Source organism: Schistocerca americana, chromosome 2 (genome assembly GCF_021461395.2).
Source record: "Schistocerca americana isolate TAMUIC-IGC-003095 chromosome 2, iqSchAmer2.1, whole genome shotgun sequence".
NCBI lineage: Eukaryota > Metazoa > Arthropoda > Insecta > Orthoptera > Acrididae > Schistocerca > Schistocerca americana.
The window spans coordinates 2789852-2803236 of record NC_060120.1 but is presented as its reverse complement, the minus strand read 5'-3'; the positions used below and the strand labels follow the sequence as shown (position 1 = coordinate 2803236).

Genomic DNA, 13385 nt, shown 5'->3' with positions numbered 1-13385 from the left:
GACTACTATAAAAAAAAATTTAATACCGCTTTGGGCTTCTCTTAAATTATTTGTACATATTGCAGCTTTTTTTCAGTGGGTTTGATTAAAAGTGGAAATATTTCTGACAATATTTTTAGGCCTTTGAATATGTAATGAAAAGACTACCAGGCATGAAATCTGGTTTGTATTAGCATCATGAGTTACAAGAAAATTGAACAACCAAAATTTGTTTTAATCATAATTTTTTTGTGTAACTAAACATGAATTTTTATGTTTAGTGAAGAGATAAGAAGTGTAAATGGTACTTACTTCACAATTACAATGTTCACTGCAACAAATATCCCCAAGAGGCCGTACTGCTGACCAAATGTCTTTATAAGGGCCTTGAGAAGACTTGGTTTGTAAGTAGCATCCTTTTTGGCCTTTGCTATCTCTTTATTCCAGTTGCTGAAAAGAGAATTTGAATTCATTAGCACAAATGGTATAAATAGAGGTCCTTATTTTCTACAGCTTCATTGTAGTTTCTGCACGGTGTGTGACAGAGGGTTCACGGTGTAACGGTGTAGCTATGTGAATCATTTTCAGTACTCAGGAAGAAAGGTAGTCGGTGTCCCTGTGTACAACCCTGCTTATCTTGAACTTTACCTTCATAGACGTTATGGAAAATATTTATTGGAGGAAGTATAGTTGGTTGGTTGTTTGGAGGAAGAGACCAAACAGCGATGTCATCGGTCTCATTGGATTAGGGAAGGATGGGAAAGGAAGTCGGTCGTGCTCTTTCAAAGGAACCATCCCGGCATTTGCCCGGTGCGGCTTAGGAAAATCACGGAAAACATAAATCAGGACGGCCGGATGCGGGATTGAACCGTCGTCCTCCCGAATGCGAGTCCAGTGTGCTACCACTGCGCCACCTCGCTCGGTGAGGAAGTATAGAAGAATGGGGTAAACAGAAACATTTCCCTTTTAGTACATCTCCCTATTAACATGTAATAATCAGGTAATTTACATGCATATTTTTGTACTGGTAGCTTTCTTTTCATGTTAGTGCTGTTAGAATTGGTCTCTATTATTTTCGATATTTTATATATTTATTTCGTGTCCTGGTGATCCATGTTGTAAACATACCACAGGATATGGAACGAGACAATTTCCCAAGCCACATTCTACCATATTATGTAAATAATACTAACCAATTTCCTATTAAAGTATCTATGACTGGTTGTACATCAGAGAAGTGAAGTATTTAAATATGCTTAAAATAATTAATAAACATGCATGCGAATAATGATCTGGGAGTTTGTCTGCTTGTTAATATAGCACTGATTCTCTCACGATGTAGTTAAATGGATTGTTGAAATTCAAGGTATTTTCTCCGACTTCAAATGGAGTAAGATACCTTACATTGCTTTTCATTTCATCTAGAAATGCATCAGCTGAAACGTCGTTTTTAGGATTTGTGTGTATTGGCTTCATTTTACTGTAAGTCATCAGTTTCTTCTGTTTTCTTGAGTTTACTCAATCCCCTGCACCCATTACTTCATTATCCACAGTCCCAAACCCATATTTTCAGTACTTTGAAAATGAACTTTCACTGATCCAGGAATATCCAGAACATTCACAGTACCTGTTGCACCATCATCTGCCTCAGGTTTATCTTTCAAAGCATCATCATACGGATGAACAATAACCACATCAACATTTTCACTGTTTCCCTCAATCAGTCCTTCAAAACTGTCGTTATTTATAATGTCTAAAACTTCATTCATTGTAATGCCTTTAAACACTACATCACAGTGTGCTTACATTTTCTCTGTTCTATAGTGCTACACTAAATAAAGAAAATTTCATTCACCAACTCCACTACCAGATCTGAATGCTATCAGTGAATGACTTTTATTACAGCTGTGTCACCAGACGATACTGTTTCCACCAAGTGATCTAAGCATTTGTGGAAATTGTCGGCTCATTTTAAAATACAAGAAAAATCCCATTGTTTGTGTGTTCACTAATAAAAAATTTGCAACAATTACCGTCAGTCATGTAGGTTTATAATGTAATATCTGGAATTCTATATAAATTGTCCCATTATTAGTAATAAAATAAAAACCAATAGAGTCTAAAAATAGATCACTGGAAGATGATGGGTTAAAGACATATGTATACCGTTCAACTTCTCTTTCAAGTCCGCTGGTCTCTGACAGAACTACAACGCCACCGGCAAACCTCAAAGTTTTAATTTCTCCTCTCTATTCTTCAGTTCCTCTCTAGATTTCCCCATTTCCCCTAGGTATCCTTCACCGCATGGTGAGTATACAGATTAAATAACACGGGGAGCGGCCTACAAGCCTGTTTCACTCCTTTTCAACTTCTGAGTCCTTTTCACGTTCTTAGACTCTTTTAACTGCCATTACCGAGAAGAAACCATCTAAAGGAGAAGGTGTGATACGTCCTTGATGCATATTCACATGCGTCAAACAGTCAAGGGAGACAGGACTCTTGGTTCATTTGTGATTTTATTCTTCAGTCAGAATTTGTTCTCAATTTTGGTCACTATTATTTACTTGACTTTTTACACGGTCAGCACCTACTTGTCAACAACAATAACTGATTTAGGATATCTTCTGTAGTTCCTTATTTCCCTCTTTGACGTCTATGTTTATGGTACGTCTCCTTGTATCAATTACTGAAATCTATCATACGTTTATTGGAATCCATCAGTCTTCGCTGCATTGTCCTCGTTGGCAGTTTCTTTCTGCAGATTACATCGAAATCAGATCCACAAGATTCCTGCAGTATGAAATATTGGGATCGTGAGTGGGCACTCTACCTTTTTCATAAATTCTCAGATAACATAATCTGACTATTTAACACGATTCTTTATCTCGGTATCATTTAGATAATTATTCCACACAGTAGCAAATAGATTCCATCGGCCAGTATTACAACAGCCTGAGCAAGAAAACAGAAACAGTGTCATCAAGATTCTTAAATGTCGCCTGATCTTGGCTGCTGATTTCAGGCGTCTGATAGCACCACTCATTACATCTTTCTGTCTCTCCTTGATGGTCCAAAGTACTTCATTATTTGACTCTTAACAGCCTTCCATAGAGTTAACAATGTTCAGTTGTAATTCCCTGGTCTGTATATTGTTGTCATACGACAACCATTCCGCTTAATAATGCTTTTTTCTACAAGCTTTACATGCCTAGTAAAGTAGGTTCATTAGTATTATTAAAAACTCAAATTAATTCTGAGACTTCACCAAAAGCGGAATTTGTATCGTAAAATTATGCGGCAGTTTACTAATCATATCAGTCAGTGATGCAAAGTCTTTTCTAAACCAACTAAAAAGTTAACTTACTTTCATCTGCGTTTTCGAGGCCGACTGTCGAGGAGAAGTTCTGTGTGTTACAGTGCTTGTGTGTTTTTTAAAGTCATTTTCGCCTCCATGAGAATCAATAAAATATGAGAGACACACGATATAGTGAGTATCATGCTCATCTTCACCTTTTCGAAGCCACGAGTAAACTTTACACCATTCACTCTCGAACTTACTTTTCAACTTCTGTTTCTTTTTTGGCACTTGCGCTTTAATTTCGCTGTCCAATGACGAATCAATAGTCGTAAAAATGTTGCATGAGGGAAACTGCACAACAGTAGTTGTTCTTGCAGAGAAGCATTAACCACTGTTATGATCGACATCTACCTCCACATCGGTTTTCGTGCCAAACAGAATAAATAAAAGTACAAGAAGAGACTATATATAACATGCATATGTTCATATGGCCCATGTGCTACATACTTAATATTCTTTGAATACAAGCCTTCAATGGTATATTGTGTTGCGAACCGGCTTTTGGCTTTCTAGGCCGTAGGTAGGCAACTTGACAATGAACAGACAGCCCGCACAAAATCAGTGGGAGCTTCTTTTTGAACAGCTAGAAGCAAGCTTTAGCAGATGATGTACGGACAGTCTGTTCAGTTGTTCCTGGCGTTGCAATTTTAATGGCCAGCGTTCAGCTAGGCGACAGAGTCTCGCTCTGAGTTGACATGCCGCGCAAAATGTATTCAGCCCTCCGTGCTACATTAAGAGAAAAAGTTTTCTTTCTACAAGGAAAAATATGTATTATGCACAATAATGTATGTCGCTGTCTTAAAACAGGCATAGGGCTGAAACCAGTTACTACCCAATAAATCATTTTCTTGAAGGAATTTGTGACATTGTTGAATGTTGTGCATTTCTTTTCATCGTATCGTTATAATTCTGCACAATCAGCGAGTTCTACAGACATTATGAGCAATATAAAAGTAAGTATTCATTTCTCTTCCACTCTTACGGCCACAGGTGATTGTAAATTTAACGCTAGACATCAGTATCCTTCGACCAAGTTGTGATACGGGAAGGCAAAAGGGGCTCCTGAGACAAATTTTCACCACTCATTCACTAGCACCTATTTTCCTGTATGAGACGGTATCTAATTTTCGTAAAATATGTTAAATAGAATTATTACATTTTATTCTAAACCGTCGGCTTAAAAGTAGATCTCTTGGAAGCCAATATGCTTTCTGCCACTTTTGAAATGCATGATATTTCGTAGGGTGTCTGGTACCCTCAGTGATTCTGTAGTGCTAATTCCATAATGACACAGGATACTTATTCTGAATGACTGAAAACCATTTTATTATTTTCAGTACGTTCTTAAATTCTGTAATCTTTCCTGCTTACACAGATGTATACTTTAGTGGGTTTAAAATGAAAAATGGCAGCTATATACTAAATTTTTGAGTCAGTCGTGAATGCTGTCATGACGCCATTATTCAAACGATAGAAAAACATTAGTATTTCGCAAAACCGTTTCCAATGATTGTGTTTGGAGAACATCGTATATGTTGGAAACACTGCTAGCATCTGTAAATTATATATTTTTGCACGTGTTTATTTTCGCTTTGGTAAAGAGTTTTGTTTACATCGAACTGAAAGTTTGTTGCCTAAGTGTTATTACAGATTCTTGTCAGCCTAGCTGCTCATCAATGTGTAATAAATACTAGCAATGCCCCAAATCAAGAAATTCGATTAAAGAAAACTCTGTAGTACTGGTAGCTAGTTTACCCACAAAGTAGTCCACACTACTGAGACGAACATACGTATCAGTGTTTCAAGAACGATTCCACTTTTGTTGCCGGTAATGCTGTTTGTAGAGGATACTAAACTCTTAATTTGTTGTTCTGTTACTGTCAAGCAGTCTACACCATCAAATTTGTTTGCATTTCGCCACTTCATTTATCAAAGAAGACGCTTTGATAATCAATAACTGATTGTGAAGTAATATCGCAATACCCCCAGAATTTTACACATAGAGATCACACTCTATCATAACAGTCGCGACACTTCGCCTCGATTTTGTTGCCTACAGCGCCAGCAGCGCCCCAAGTGGTCAGTAGGTTGAACTGTGAGTTCGGCGTGATCGTGAAAGCGAATAGTGATTATTTATTTTGATTTATACAATGGTTTTTACCATCGGGAGCGTTTGTAGCGCCATAAATTGCAGCAACAACAGGAAGAAGACACCACAGCTGCCTTCTTTTAGGTTTCCTAAGGATCCTGAGAGGTATATACCATCATGTTATTAAACTGTATCGTCTTGATTCACTTGCAAACTATATGTGAATAAATGATGAATGTTTCGTTTTAGGAGCAGAAAATGTCTAGTTAATAGCAGACGAGAAGACCTTATGAAGAAAGACCCAGTTTACCTGTACAATAATATTAGGTTTTGTCCGATACATTTCGAACAAAACCAGTTCGTGAACGCAGACAATAACAAACTCGTGTGGAATGCAGTACCCACACTGTTTGACATTCCAAATAAACCACCGCAACTGACGATGAAGAGGAAACTGCCACAAAGATTCGACAGTCAATCTAAAGCTGTAAAACAGTCCTATGACACAGAAGCAGCCAGTTCAACTCTCCATGTATCAGTGCCAGATTCGTCTGAACATCAACACAGACATGCTTTGGCGATGAAGTGGTTAGATTAAGTGCAGCTGTTCGTGTCTTACAAAAGCGTGTGAAGTGTCAGAATGCGCAGATCGAGCGAAACTATTACGGGACAAGCAAAGTGCCTACAGACAGATTGTTTGAAAATTATTCAAATATGTGATTTTTCGTGAAATGTAATGTAATCAGCTAATTATAATATTTTCAGCTTATTTCTCCCACTATTTGGCAGTTGCTTGTCCCACTTAGAATAATATAGAGGTGAAGGTCGTACTTGTGGCAACAGGCGGCAATGACACACACAGTAGGCCTACAGAACGATAAACGAGCTGTCGATCGCTTTTGCATGTAGAGGTACATGTCTGTGCTTCTCACATGTGAATCTGTGTGTTTATATTCTTTTGATATCAACGTGGTAAGCTGAAATTCTGTCCAATGTCACAAGTGTTTCTTCACGAATGTGTTGTAGCTTGCCACTCTATTCATGGTTTTTGTCCATACTTGCGCTTATTTTAGAATCACTTTTAGAAACATATATGCCTCCTGATACTACACAATCTCTTGGAGGCAAGAAAATAACTCGAATAATTCGGAAATTACGTAGGAAATGGATGTAAACAGACATTATGCTTACGACGAGTCTGACATTCACCTTACCTGCCACTTGGAGCGCTAGTGTCGTACCATCTGTCAAATGGCAACAACTTTTACAGCAGTGAGTGTCGCGACTGTTATGTTAGACTGTGTAGAGATCAATTACCTGCAGAAATCTACGGTTAGCCAGATATAATTTCTTTTAAACAATTATGTTTTCGTTTATGCAAAATTTATCTATCTCTATAGAAACCTCATGTAACAAAAAGAATTTAATGGTTATTTTTGCAGACGTATGTGGATATAAACATAATTAATATACATTCATCAGTGAAGCCACAGGTAAAAAAGAATGCCAAGGCGAATTTTAATGCTGTAGCATGAAGTGTATGCTTCAGTGATGTTCGGAGGCAAATTTTAATATAACTGAAATCTTCAATCACATTTTCTCGCAAGTTGTATTTTTCTGAATTTAGTTACACGTATGTCCTCACATTTCTAACACAAATTTTTTATCTGGAACTTCTAGCGGTCTATCACTACCTGGCAGACCCAAACTTTATTGAAGATTCACCTGAATTACGAACTAATAAACTTTTTTAAGAAGGCAAAATATTAAAACATATCATAATTTTTATTCTGGTTAATATTCTTCAAGTGTGGAACTGAATAGGTCTAGTACTTCAGCCAATATATCATACATAGTGGTAAAAATTTTTTTCCTTTCGAATTATTTAATTAAATGGGACCATAATTTAAAGAAGCATTTAGAAAATCTTGTTCATAATTTTCTTAATTATTGTTTTTTATAAACATGAATAAACCCTAAATTGTTCAAAATACTTCCAAATTTCAGAAAGTTTTCTGCATTAGCTGTGATAAACTACAAGATTGTAAAACCAATGAATGTAGGCAATACTGACACTATGACTTCTCATAGAAGATAGGTTAAGGAAAGGCAAAAATATGTTTATAGTATTTGCAGATTTTGATAAGCTTTTGGCAATGATGACCGGAATACTCTATTTCAAATTCTAAAGGTGGTAGGGGTAAAATACAGGGAACGAAATGCTATTTACAATTTGTACAAAAACCAGACAGCAGTTATAAGAGTAGAGGGGGATGAAAGAGAAGCAATGGTCGAGAAGGGAGTGAGTCCGGATTGTAGCCTATCTCCGATGTTATTCAATCTGCATACTGAGCAAGCAGTAAGAGAAACAAACAAAAAAATGGACTAGGAATTAAAGACCAGGGAGAAGAAATAAAAGCTTTGAAGTTTGCTGATGACATCTGATGACATTGTACTTCTGTCAAAGACAGCAAAGAACTTGGATGATCATTGATCAGAGTGGAGAGTGTCTTGAAAGGAGGATATAACATCAACAAAAGCAAACTGAGGATAACGGAATGTAGCTGAAGTACATAACGTGATGGTGAAGGAATTATATTAACAAATGAAAACTGAAAGCAGTAATGAGTTTTGCTATTTGGGTAGCAAATTAACTAATGATCGCAGATGTAGAGAGGATATAAAATGTAAACTAGCAATGGCGAGAAAAGCTTTTCTGATGAAGAGAAATTTGTTAAATCGAATATTGATTTAAGTGTCAGGAAGCACATGGAAGTGAAACATGGATGACAAACCGTTTAGACAAGAAGAAAATACAAGCTTTTAAAATGTGGTGCTACAGAAGAATGCTGAAGATTAGATGGGTAGACCATGTAACTAATGAGAAGATACTGAATAGGATGGTGAGACAAGAAATTTGTGGCACATCTTGACTAGAAGAAGAGATCGGTTGGTAAGCATATTCTGAGGCATCAAGGGATCACCAGTTTAGTACTAGAGGGAAGTGTTGGGGGTAGAAACAGTAGAGTGAGACCTCAAGACGTGAATACAGTAAGGAAATTCAGAAGGATGTGGGTTGCAGTTGTTACTTGGAGACGAAGAGAGTAGCATGGATTTCTGTACCAAACCAGCTTCTGGACTGAGGACCACGACACATGTGGTGGTGCACTGTCACAATGGAAGCCCTGACCATTCGTTTTCTCAAGTTCTCCATCACACTTCTTAGAACACAGCAAAAGAACACAATATTAACTATCTGACCCAGAGAGGCGAACTTTTTATGAACAATTTCATCAATATATACGAGAGAATTTTGTTCGCTGCAACACTTTTGAGACTTTCGCGTCTAGCTAGCGCTGTAAGAGAAGTTTAATACACTTCCTTGTTCTGTTTTGAAATTGTGGCATTCACTTTTTATGTGCTGCACCCTTTCCAAACTTAAAAAATTATTCTGAAAAAATTAAGGTTTTTCCAAATGTAAAGACATGTTCCAAGGTTCCACCTACTCACTTACCCAGCAACAAATATTCCACTGAAATTTAAAAGGGCTCCCATCGAGAAAGCCTTGTCAATACTGTGTCTAGTCGTCTATCTGTTACATTGTTGCACTGCTACACACCAATAATCAGTAAAAGAAATCAAGTTATGTAGCAGTATTATCAAAAACCAGATACAAGTTAAATACATTTTTAAACTAAGGGTATTGTAAACTAACACGTTTTAAAACAGGTAAAATAGTTAATGCATTAACGAAACTCGCTTAATTTTCAAATATGTCATGTTTCATGGGAAAAGACATTTTTCTGTTCCAAGATAGGAGATGGTGAACGACGAACAAAGTATTGCTGTGCCATCCACATGTTATATAGCTAGTTTTAAAAAATTGTTGAATTTTTCTTGACATACAGCTCTGTAACTGAAGAATTGACAATACTTACAAATGATGCACAAAATGCAGCCTCATGTCTAGCAACAACAAAAACTACAAAATGGCACCAACTGCTTATAGCCATCTGTCGTGAGCATTCCTTCATGTGATTCTAAAATCAGCCACTAAACTGAAGCACCGACTAAAAGGCATCACGTATTCCTAGCAACACTATCCTCTAGGTACAATACTCTCCCCTACATAAAAAAAATCTGTGCAGTAAGGACTTAGTATTACTCTTGACATGTCCAGCTTTTTTTCGCTGATGTGAAGAAGAACTTTTCTACTGCTTGGATCATAGATTAGCTTCATGTTCATAGTCATAAATTCATCTTTTGGCACCACTGATAATCTTTGAAAATTGGCATCAACTGGAAGCATCTGTTTAAGTTCCCTGAAGGACTTTCAAGAGATGTTGCTCCTGATCATCTCCAAAGCCCCTGTGGCAAAAAATTCGCCGCAAATTTTCTCATTTTTAATTCGTCTAACAGAATAGGTTCACACGTAGAAAAACTTATTTCAGATGTCTTTCAGAGGTCTTGGGTGGTGTTTCTTCGATCTTGCGGAATCAGATCCAGCACTTTCTGTACAGTTTCTGGTGTGATGACAGTTTACAGCTGTCCGAAACGGATGCCATCAATTTGTTAGTTACCTGGTCCGTAGACGACAACGAAATAATGTGGAATGTGTCAGTTCACTGGAAATGTATACGTGATTAATATTAACATTACTGAACATACTACATTTAGTGCTACTCAAAAACTATATTTATAAACTAGGGTTTGATCTTGCTGTAAGTGGAGACAACAACATATTAAGAGAACAACAAGAAGACAGCTACAGAGGACATATAATGTCCCCTGTAGAATGATACCAGTAGCTGTTCGTGTGTTCTTGACACAAGATTATCAGTGGCGCCAAAAGATGAATTTATGACTATGAACATGAAGCTAAGACTCTACTGGACGTAACAATATGAGGGATTGGTGAACATTGTCTGTGTTGAGTTTCAATACGGTGTGGAAAGAAAGTGTAGAGTTATCAAAATGCATGGAAAGAAAACGCAGTATCCAGTTATTGTTAACAGGGAATCGTCATACCACTTTTTAAACAAAGTAATGAGAAGAAACACACCAGCTATAGAGCTGTTACTTTTTCTCTCACACAGTCTGAAAATGCGAGTCAGTTATTCAGGGCAGAGTTAGAAAACCTATTGGACTTATACTTGAGGAAGAACAGAGCTATTTTGTACTTCATAAGCCAACTTTTAACCACAGTTTTACTACAAGAGTTGGAGAAAAGTAAAATGCTTTTAACTGCCTTTTGGAAGTGGAGAAAACTTATAGTTGTGTACCAGATAAATATGTTTGGGACTGTCTGTGAGTAAAAAGTGCCTTAGAACATCAACGCTACAGTATGAAAATGGTATGAGGTGAGCATGGCCTCTGTACATCTTCAGAGCAGACGTCAGACGGGTTCAAAACGAAAAGCAGGATTCAAGAAGCAAATTGTCTCTCACAACTCTTACCCGTGAACATAATTGACGAAGTTTTAAAATAAGTTAGAAGAAAGGATCCAACACTAATCTTCTACTACGATGTAATGCTATGGGATGAGACAGAAATGTTAGTAGAAGCTATACTTTGCTTTGCTTCGTAAATGATGTTGATAGGTTTCAAAATCAGCAAATACTGCTGAAAAGTAATGATTCAAAAATTTTTTGTGAAAACTCTTAAGGCTTTTTTAATTAAACCAGCGTCATTAACATTCTACGAGTGCATATTTATTCTACACGACTACACGTTTGCAGACATCTGGTGAGAGAGTACTTCGAATTGTAGCGTGTAATATGGCGTGTGTAACGTAACTTCCTCGATGCATGAGAAACAGGATGCTGTAATCGAGTTTCGAATTCGAAGAGTTTGTCCACACACGAAGCACTCCCTGCGTCGTCATAACAATGCCAGCACACACACGAGCACGGCGACGTCTGCACCAATCCGACACCTTGCGTTCGCTGTCGTCCATCATCCTCCACACTGTCACGATTTGGATCCACCCGATTTTCATCTGTTTCCAACATTTAAAGAACGCTTTCGAAGTCTTCACTTTGACAGCAATGAAGCGTGCATGCAGAGGTGAGGTCGTCGCTCCGTCAACAAAGTCAAACATTCTACTGCGACGGTCTCAACAAACTGATCTCTCGCTGGGAGAAATGTGCTTGTCGCCAAGGTGACTTTGCTCATCATCATTTAAGACTGATTATGCCTTTCAGCGTTCAGTCTGGAGCATAGCCCGCCTTATAAAATTCCTTCATGATCCACTATTCAGTGCTAACATTGGTGCCTCTTCTGACGTTAAGGCTATTACTTCCAAATCATTCTTAACCGAATCCAGGTACCTTCTCCTTGGTCTGCCCCGACTCCTCCTACCCTCTACTGCTGAATCCATGAGTCTCTTGGGTAACCTTGCTTCTCCCATGCGTGTAACATGACCCCACCATCTAAGCCTGTTCGCCCTGACTGCTACATCTATAGAGTTCATTCCCAGTTTTTCTTTGATTTCCTCCTTGTGGACACCCTCCTGCCATTGTTCCCATCTACTAGTACCTGCAATCATCCTAGCTACTTTCATATCCGTAACCTCAACCTTGTTGATAAGGTAACCTCAATCCACCCAGCTTTCGCTCCCATACAACAAAGTTGGTCGAAAGATTGAACGGTGCACAGATAACTTAGTCTTGGTACTGACTTCCTTCTTGCAGAAGAGAGTAGATCGTAGCTGAGCACTCACTGCATTAGCTTTGCTACACCTCGCTTCCAGTTCTTTCACTATGTTGCCATCCTGTGAGAATATGCATCCTAAGTACTTGCAACCGTCCACCTGTTCTAACTTTGTTCCTCCTATTTGGCACTCAATCCGTTTATATCTCTTTCCCACTGACATTACTTTCGTTTTGGAGATGCTAATCTTCATATCGTAGTCCTTACATTTCTGATCTAGCTCTGAAATATTACTTTGCAAACTTTCAGTCGTATCTGCCATCACAACTAAGTCATCCGCATATACGAGACTGCTTATTTTGTGTTCACGGTGTGTGACTTTGTTGAAAAATAAAAATGTAGTAATGAAGAATAAATTACTAAGATGTAGAGAATTAATAACGTCTGTTTTATGTAGAATTCTTTAAGAATTTCACGCAAAAAATTCGGAGGCACTATTTTTCAGCAAGCCCTCGTACAATACGTGTTTTGCAGAAATTCTCCGAGAACATTGGAAACGAGGTGACGGATACTGTACATTACTTCCAGTACTTAGACTTTCCTCTGAGGACAAGCCTATATATGGACAGATTGGTAACAGAATACGGAAAGGTTCCACTACATCAGTACTTAGGGGTGTAACAATTCTGCAGGCTGCCATGATCAGCCCTTAATAAACATGTATGTTTGATTGGCAGTTAAATGTTTTAAAGTCATCCATCTATTGAATGGAAAATGGCTTTTATTTATCCTACAAAAGTATACATCGAAGAGCCGAAGAAACTTGTACACCTGCGTAATATGTGTGTAGGGCCTCCGCAAGCACGCGTAAGTGCCGCAACACGATGTGGGATGGACCCGACTAATGTCTGAAGTAGTGCTGGAGCGCTGACCATAAATCTGTACGACTACGAGGGGGTGGAAATCTCTTCCGAACATCCCAGATACGCTCAGTAATGTTCATGTCTGGGGTGTTTGGTGCCCAGCGGAAGTGTTTAAACTCAGAAGAGTGTTCCAGGGGCCATTCTGTAGCAATTCTGGACGTGTGGGGTGTCTCATTGTCCTGCTGGAATTGGCCAAGTCCTTCTGAATGCACAATGGACATGAATGGGTGCAGACAATCAGACAGCATACTTAGTTTGTGAAGTAGTCTCCATATACGTACAATTTGAAACGAGACTCGTCCGACCAGGCGACATGTTTCCAGTCATCAACAGTCCAATGTCGGTGTTCACGGGCCCAGGTGAAGCGAAAGCTTTGTGTCGTGCT

General features: G+C 38.2%; 1 protein-coding gene across 2 annotated transcripts in view; it reads right to left on the bottom strand.

The window, feature by feature from the left end:
• LOC124594969 (probable multidrug resistance-associated protein lethal(2)03659) overlaps positions 1 to 13385 on the bottom strand; it is a 294614-nt gene that overhangs the window by 141588 nt on the left and 139641 nt on the right. For both annotated transcript variants that reach the window (XM_047133490.1, XM_047133489.1), the window contains exon 3: positions 292 to 429. In XM_047133490.1, the coding sequence (XP_046989446.1) occupies positions 292 to 429 (138 nt within the window). The remainder of the gene's footprint in view (positions 1 to 291; positions 430 to 13385) is intronic.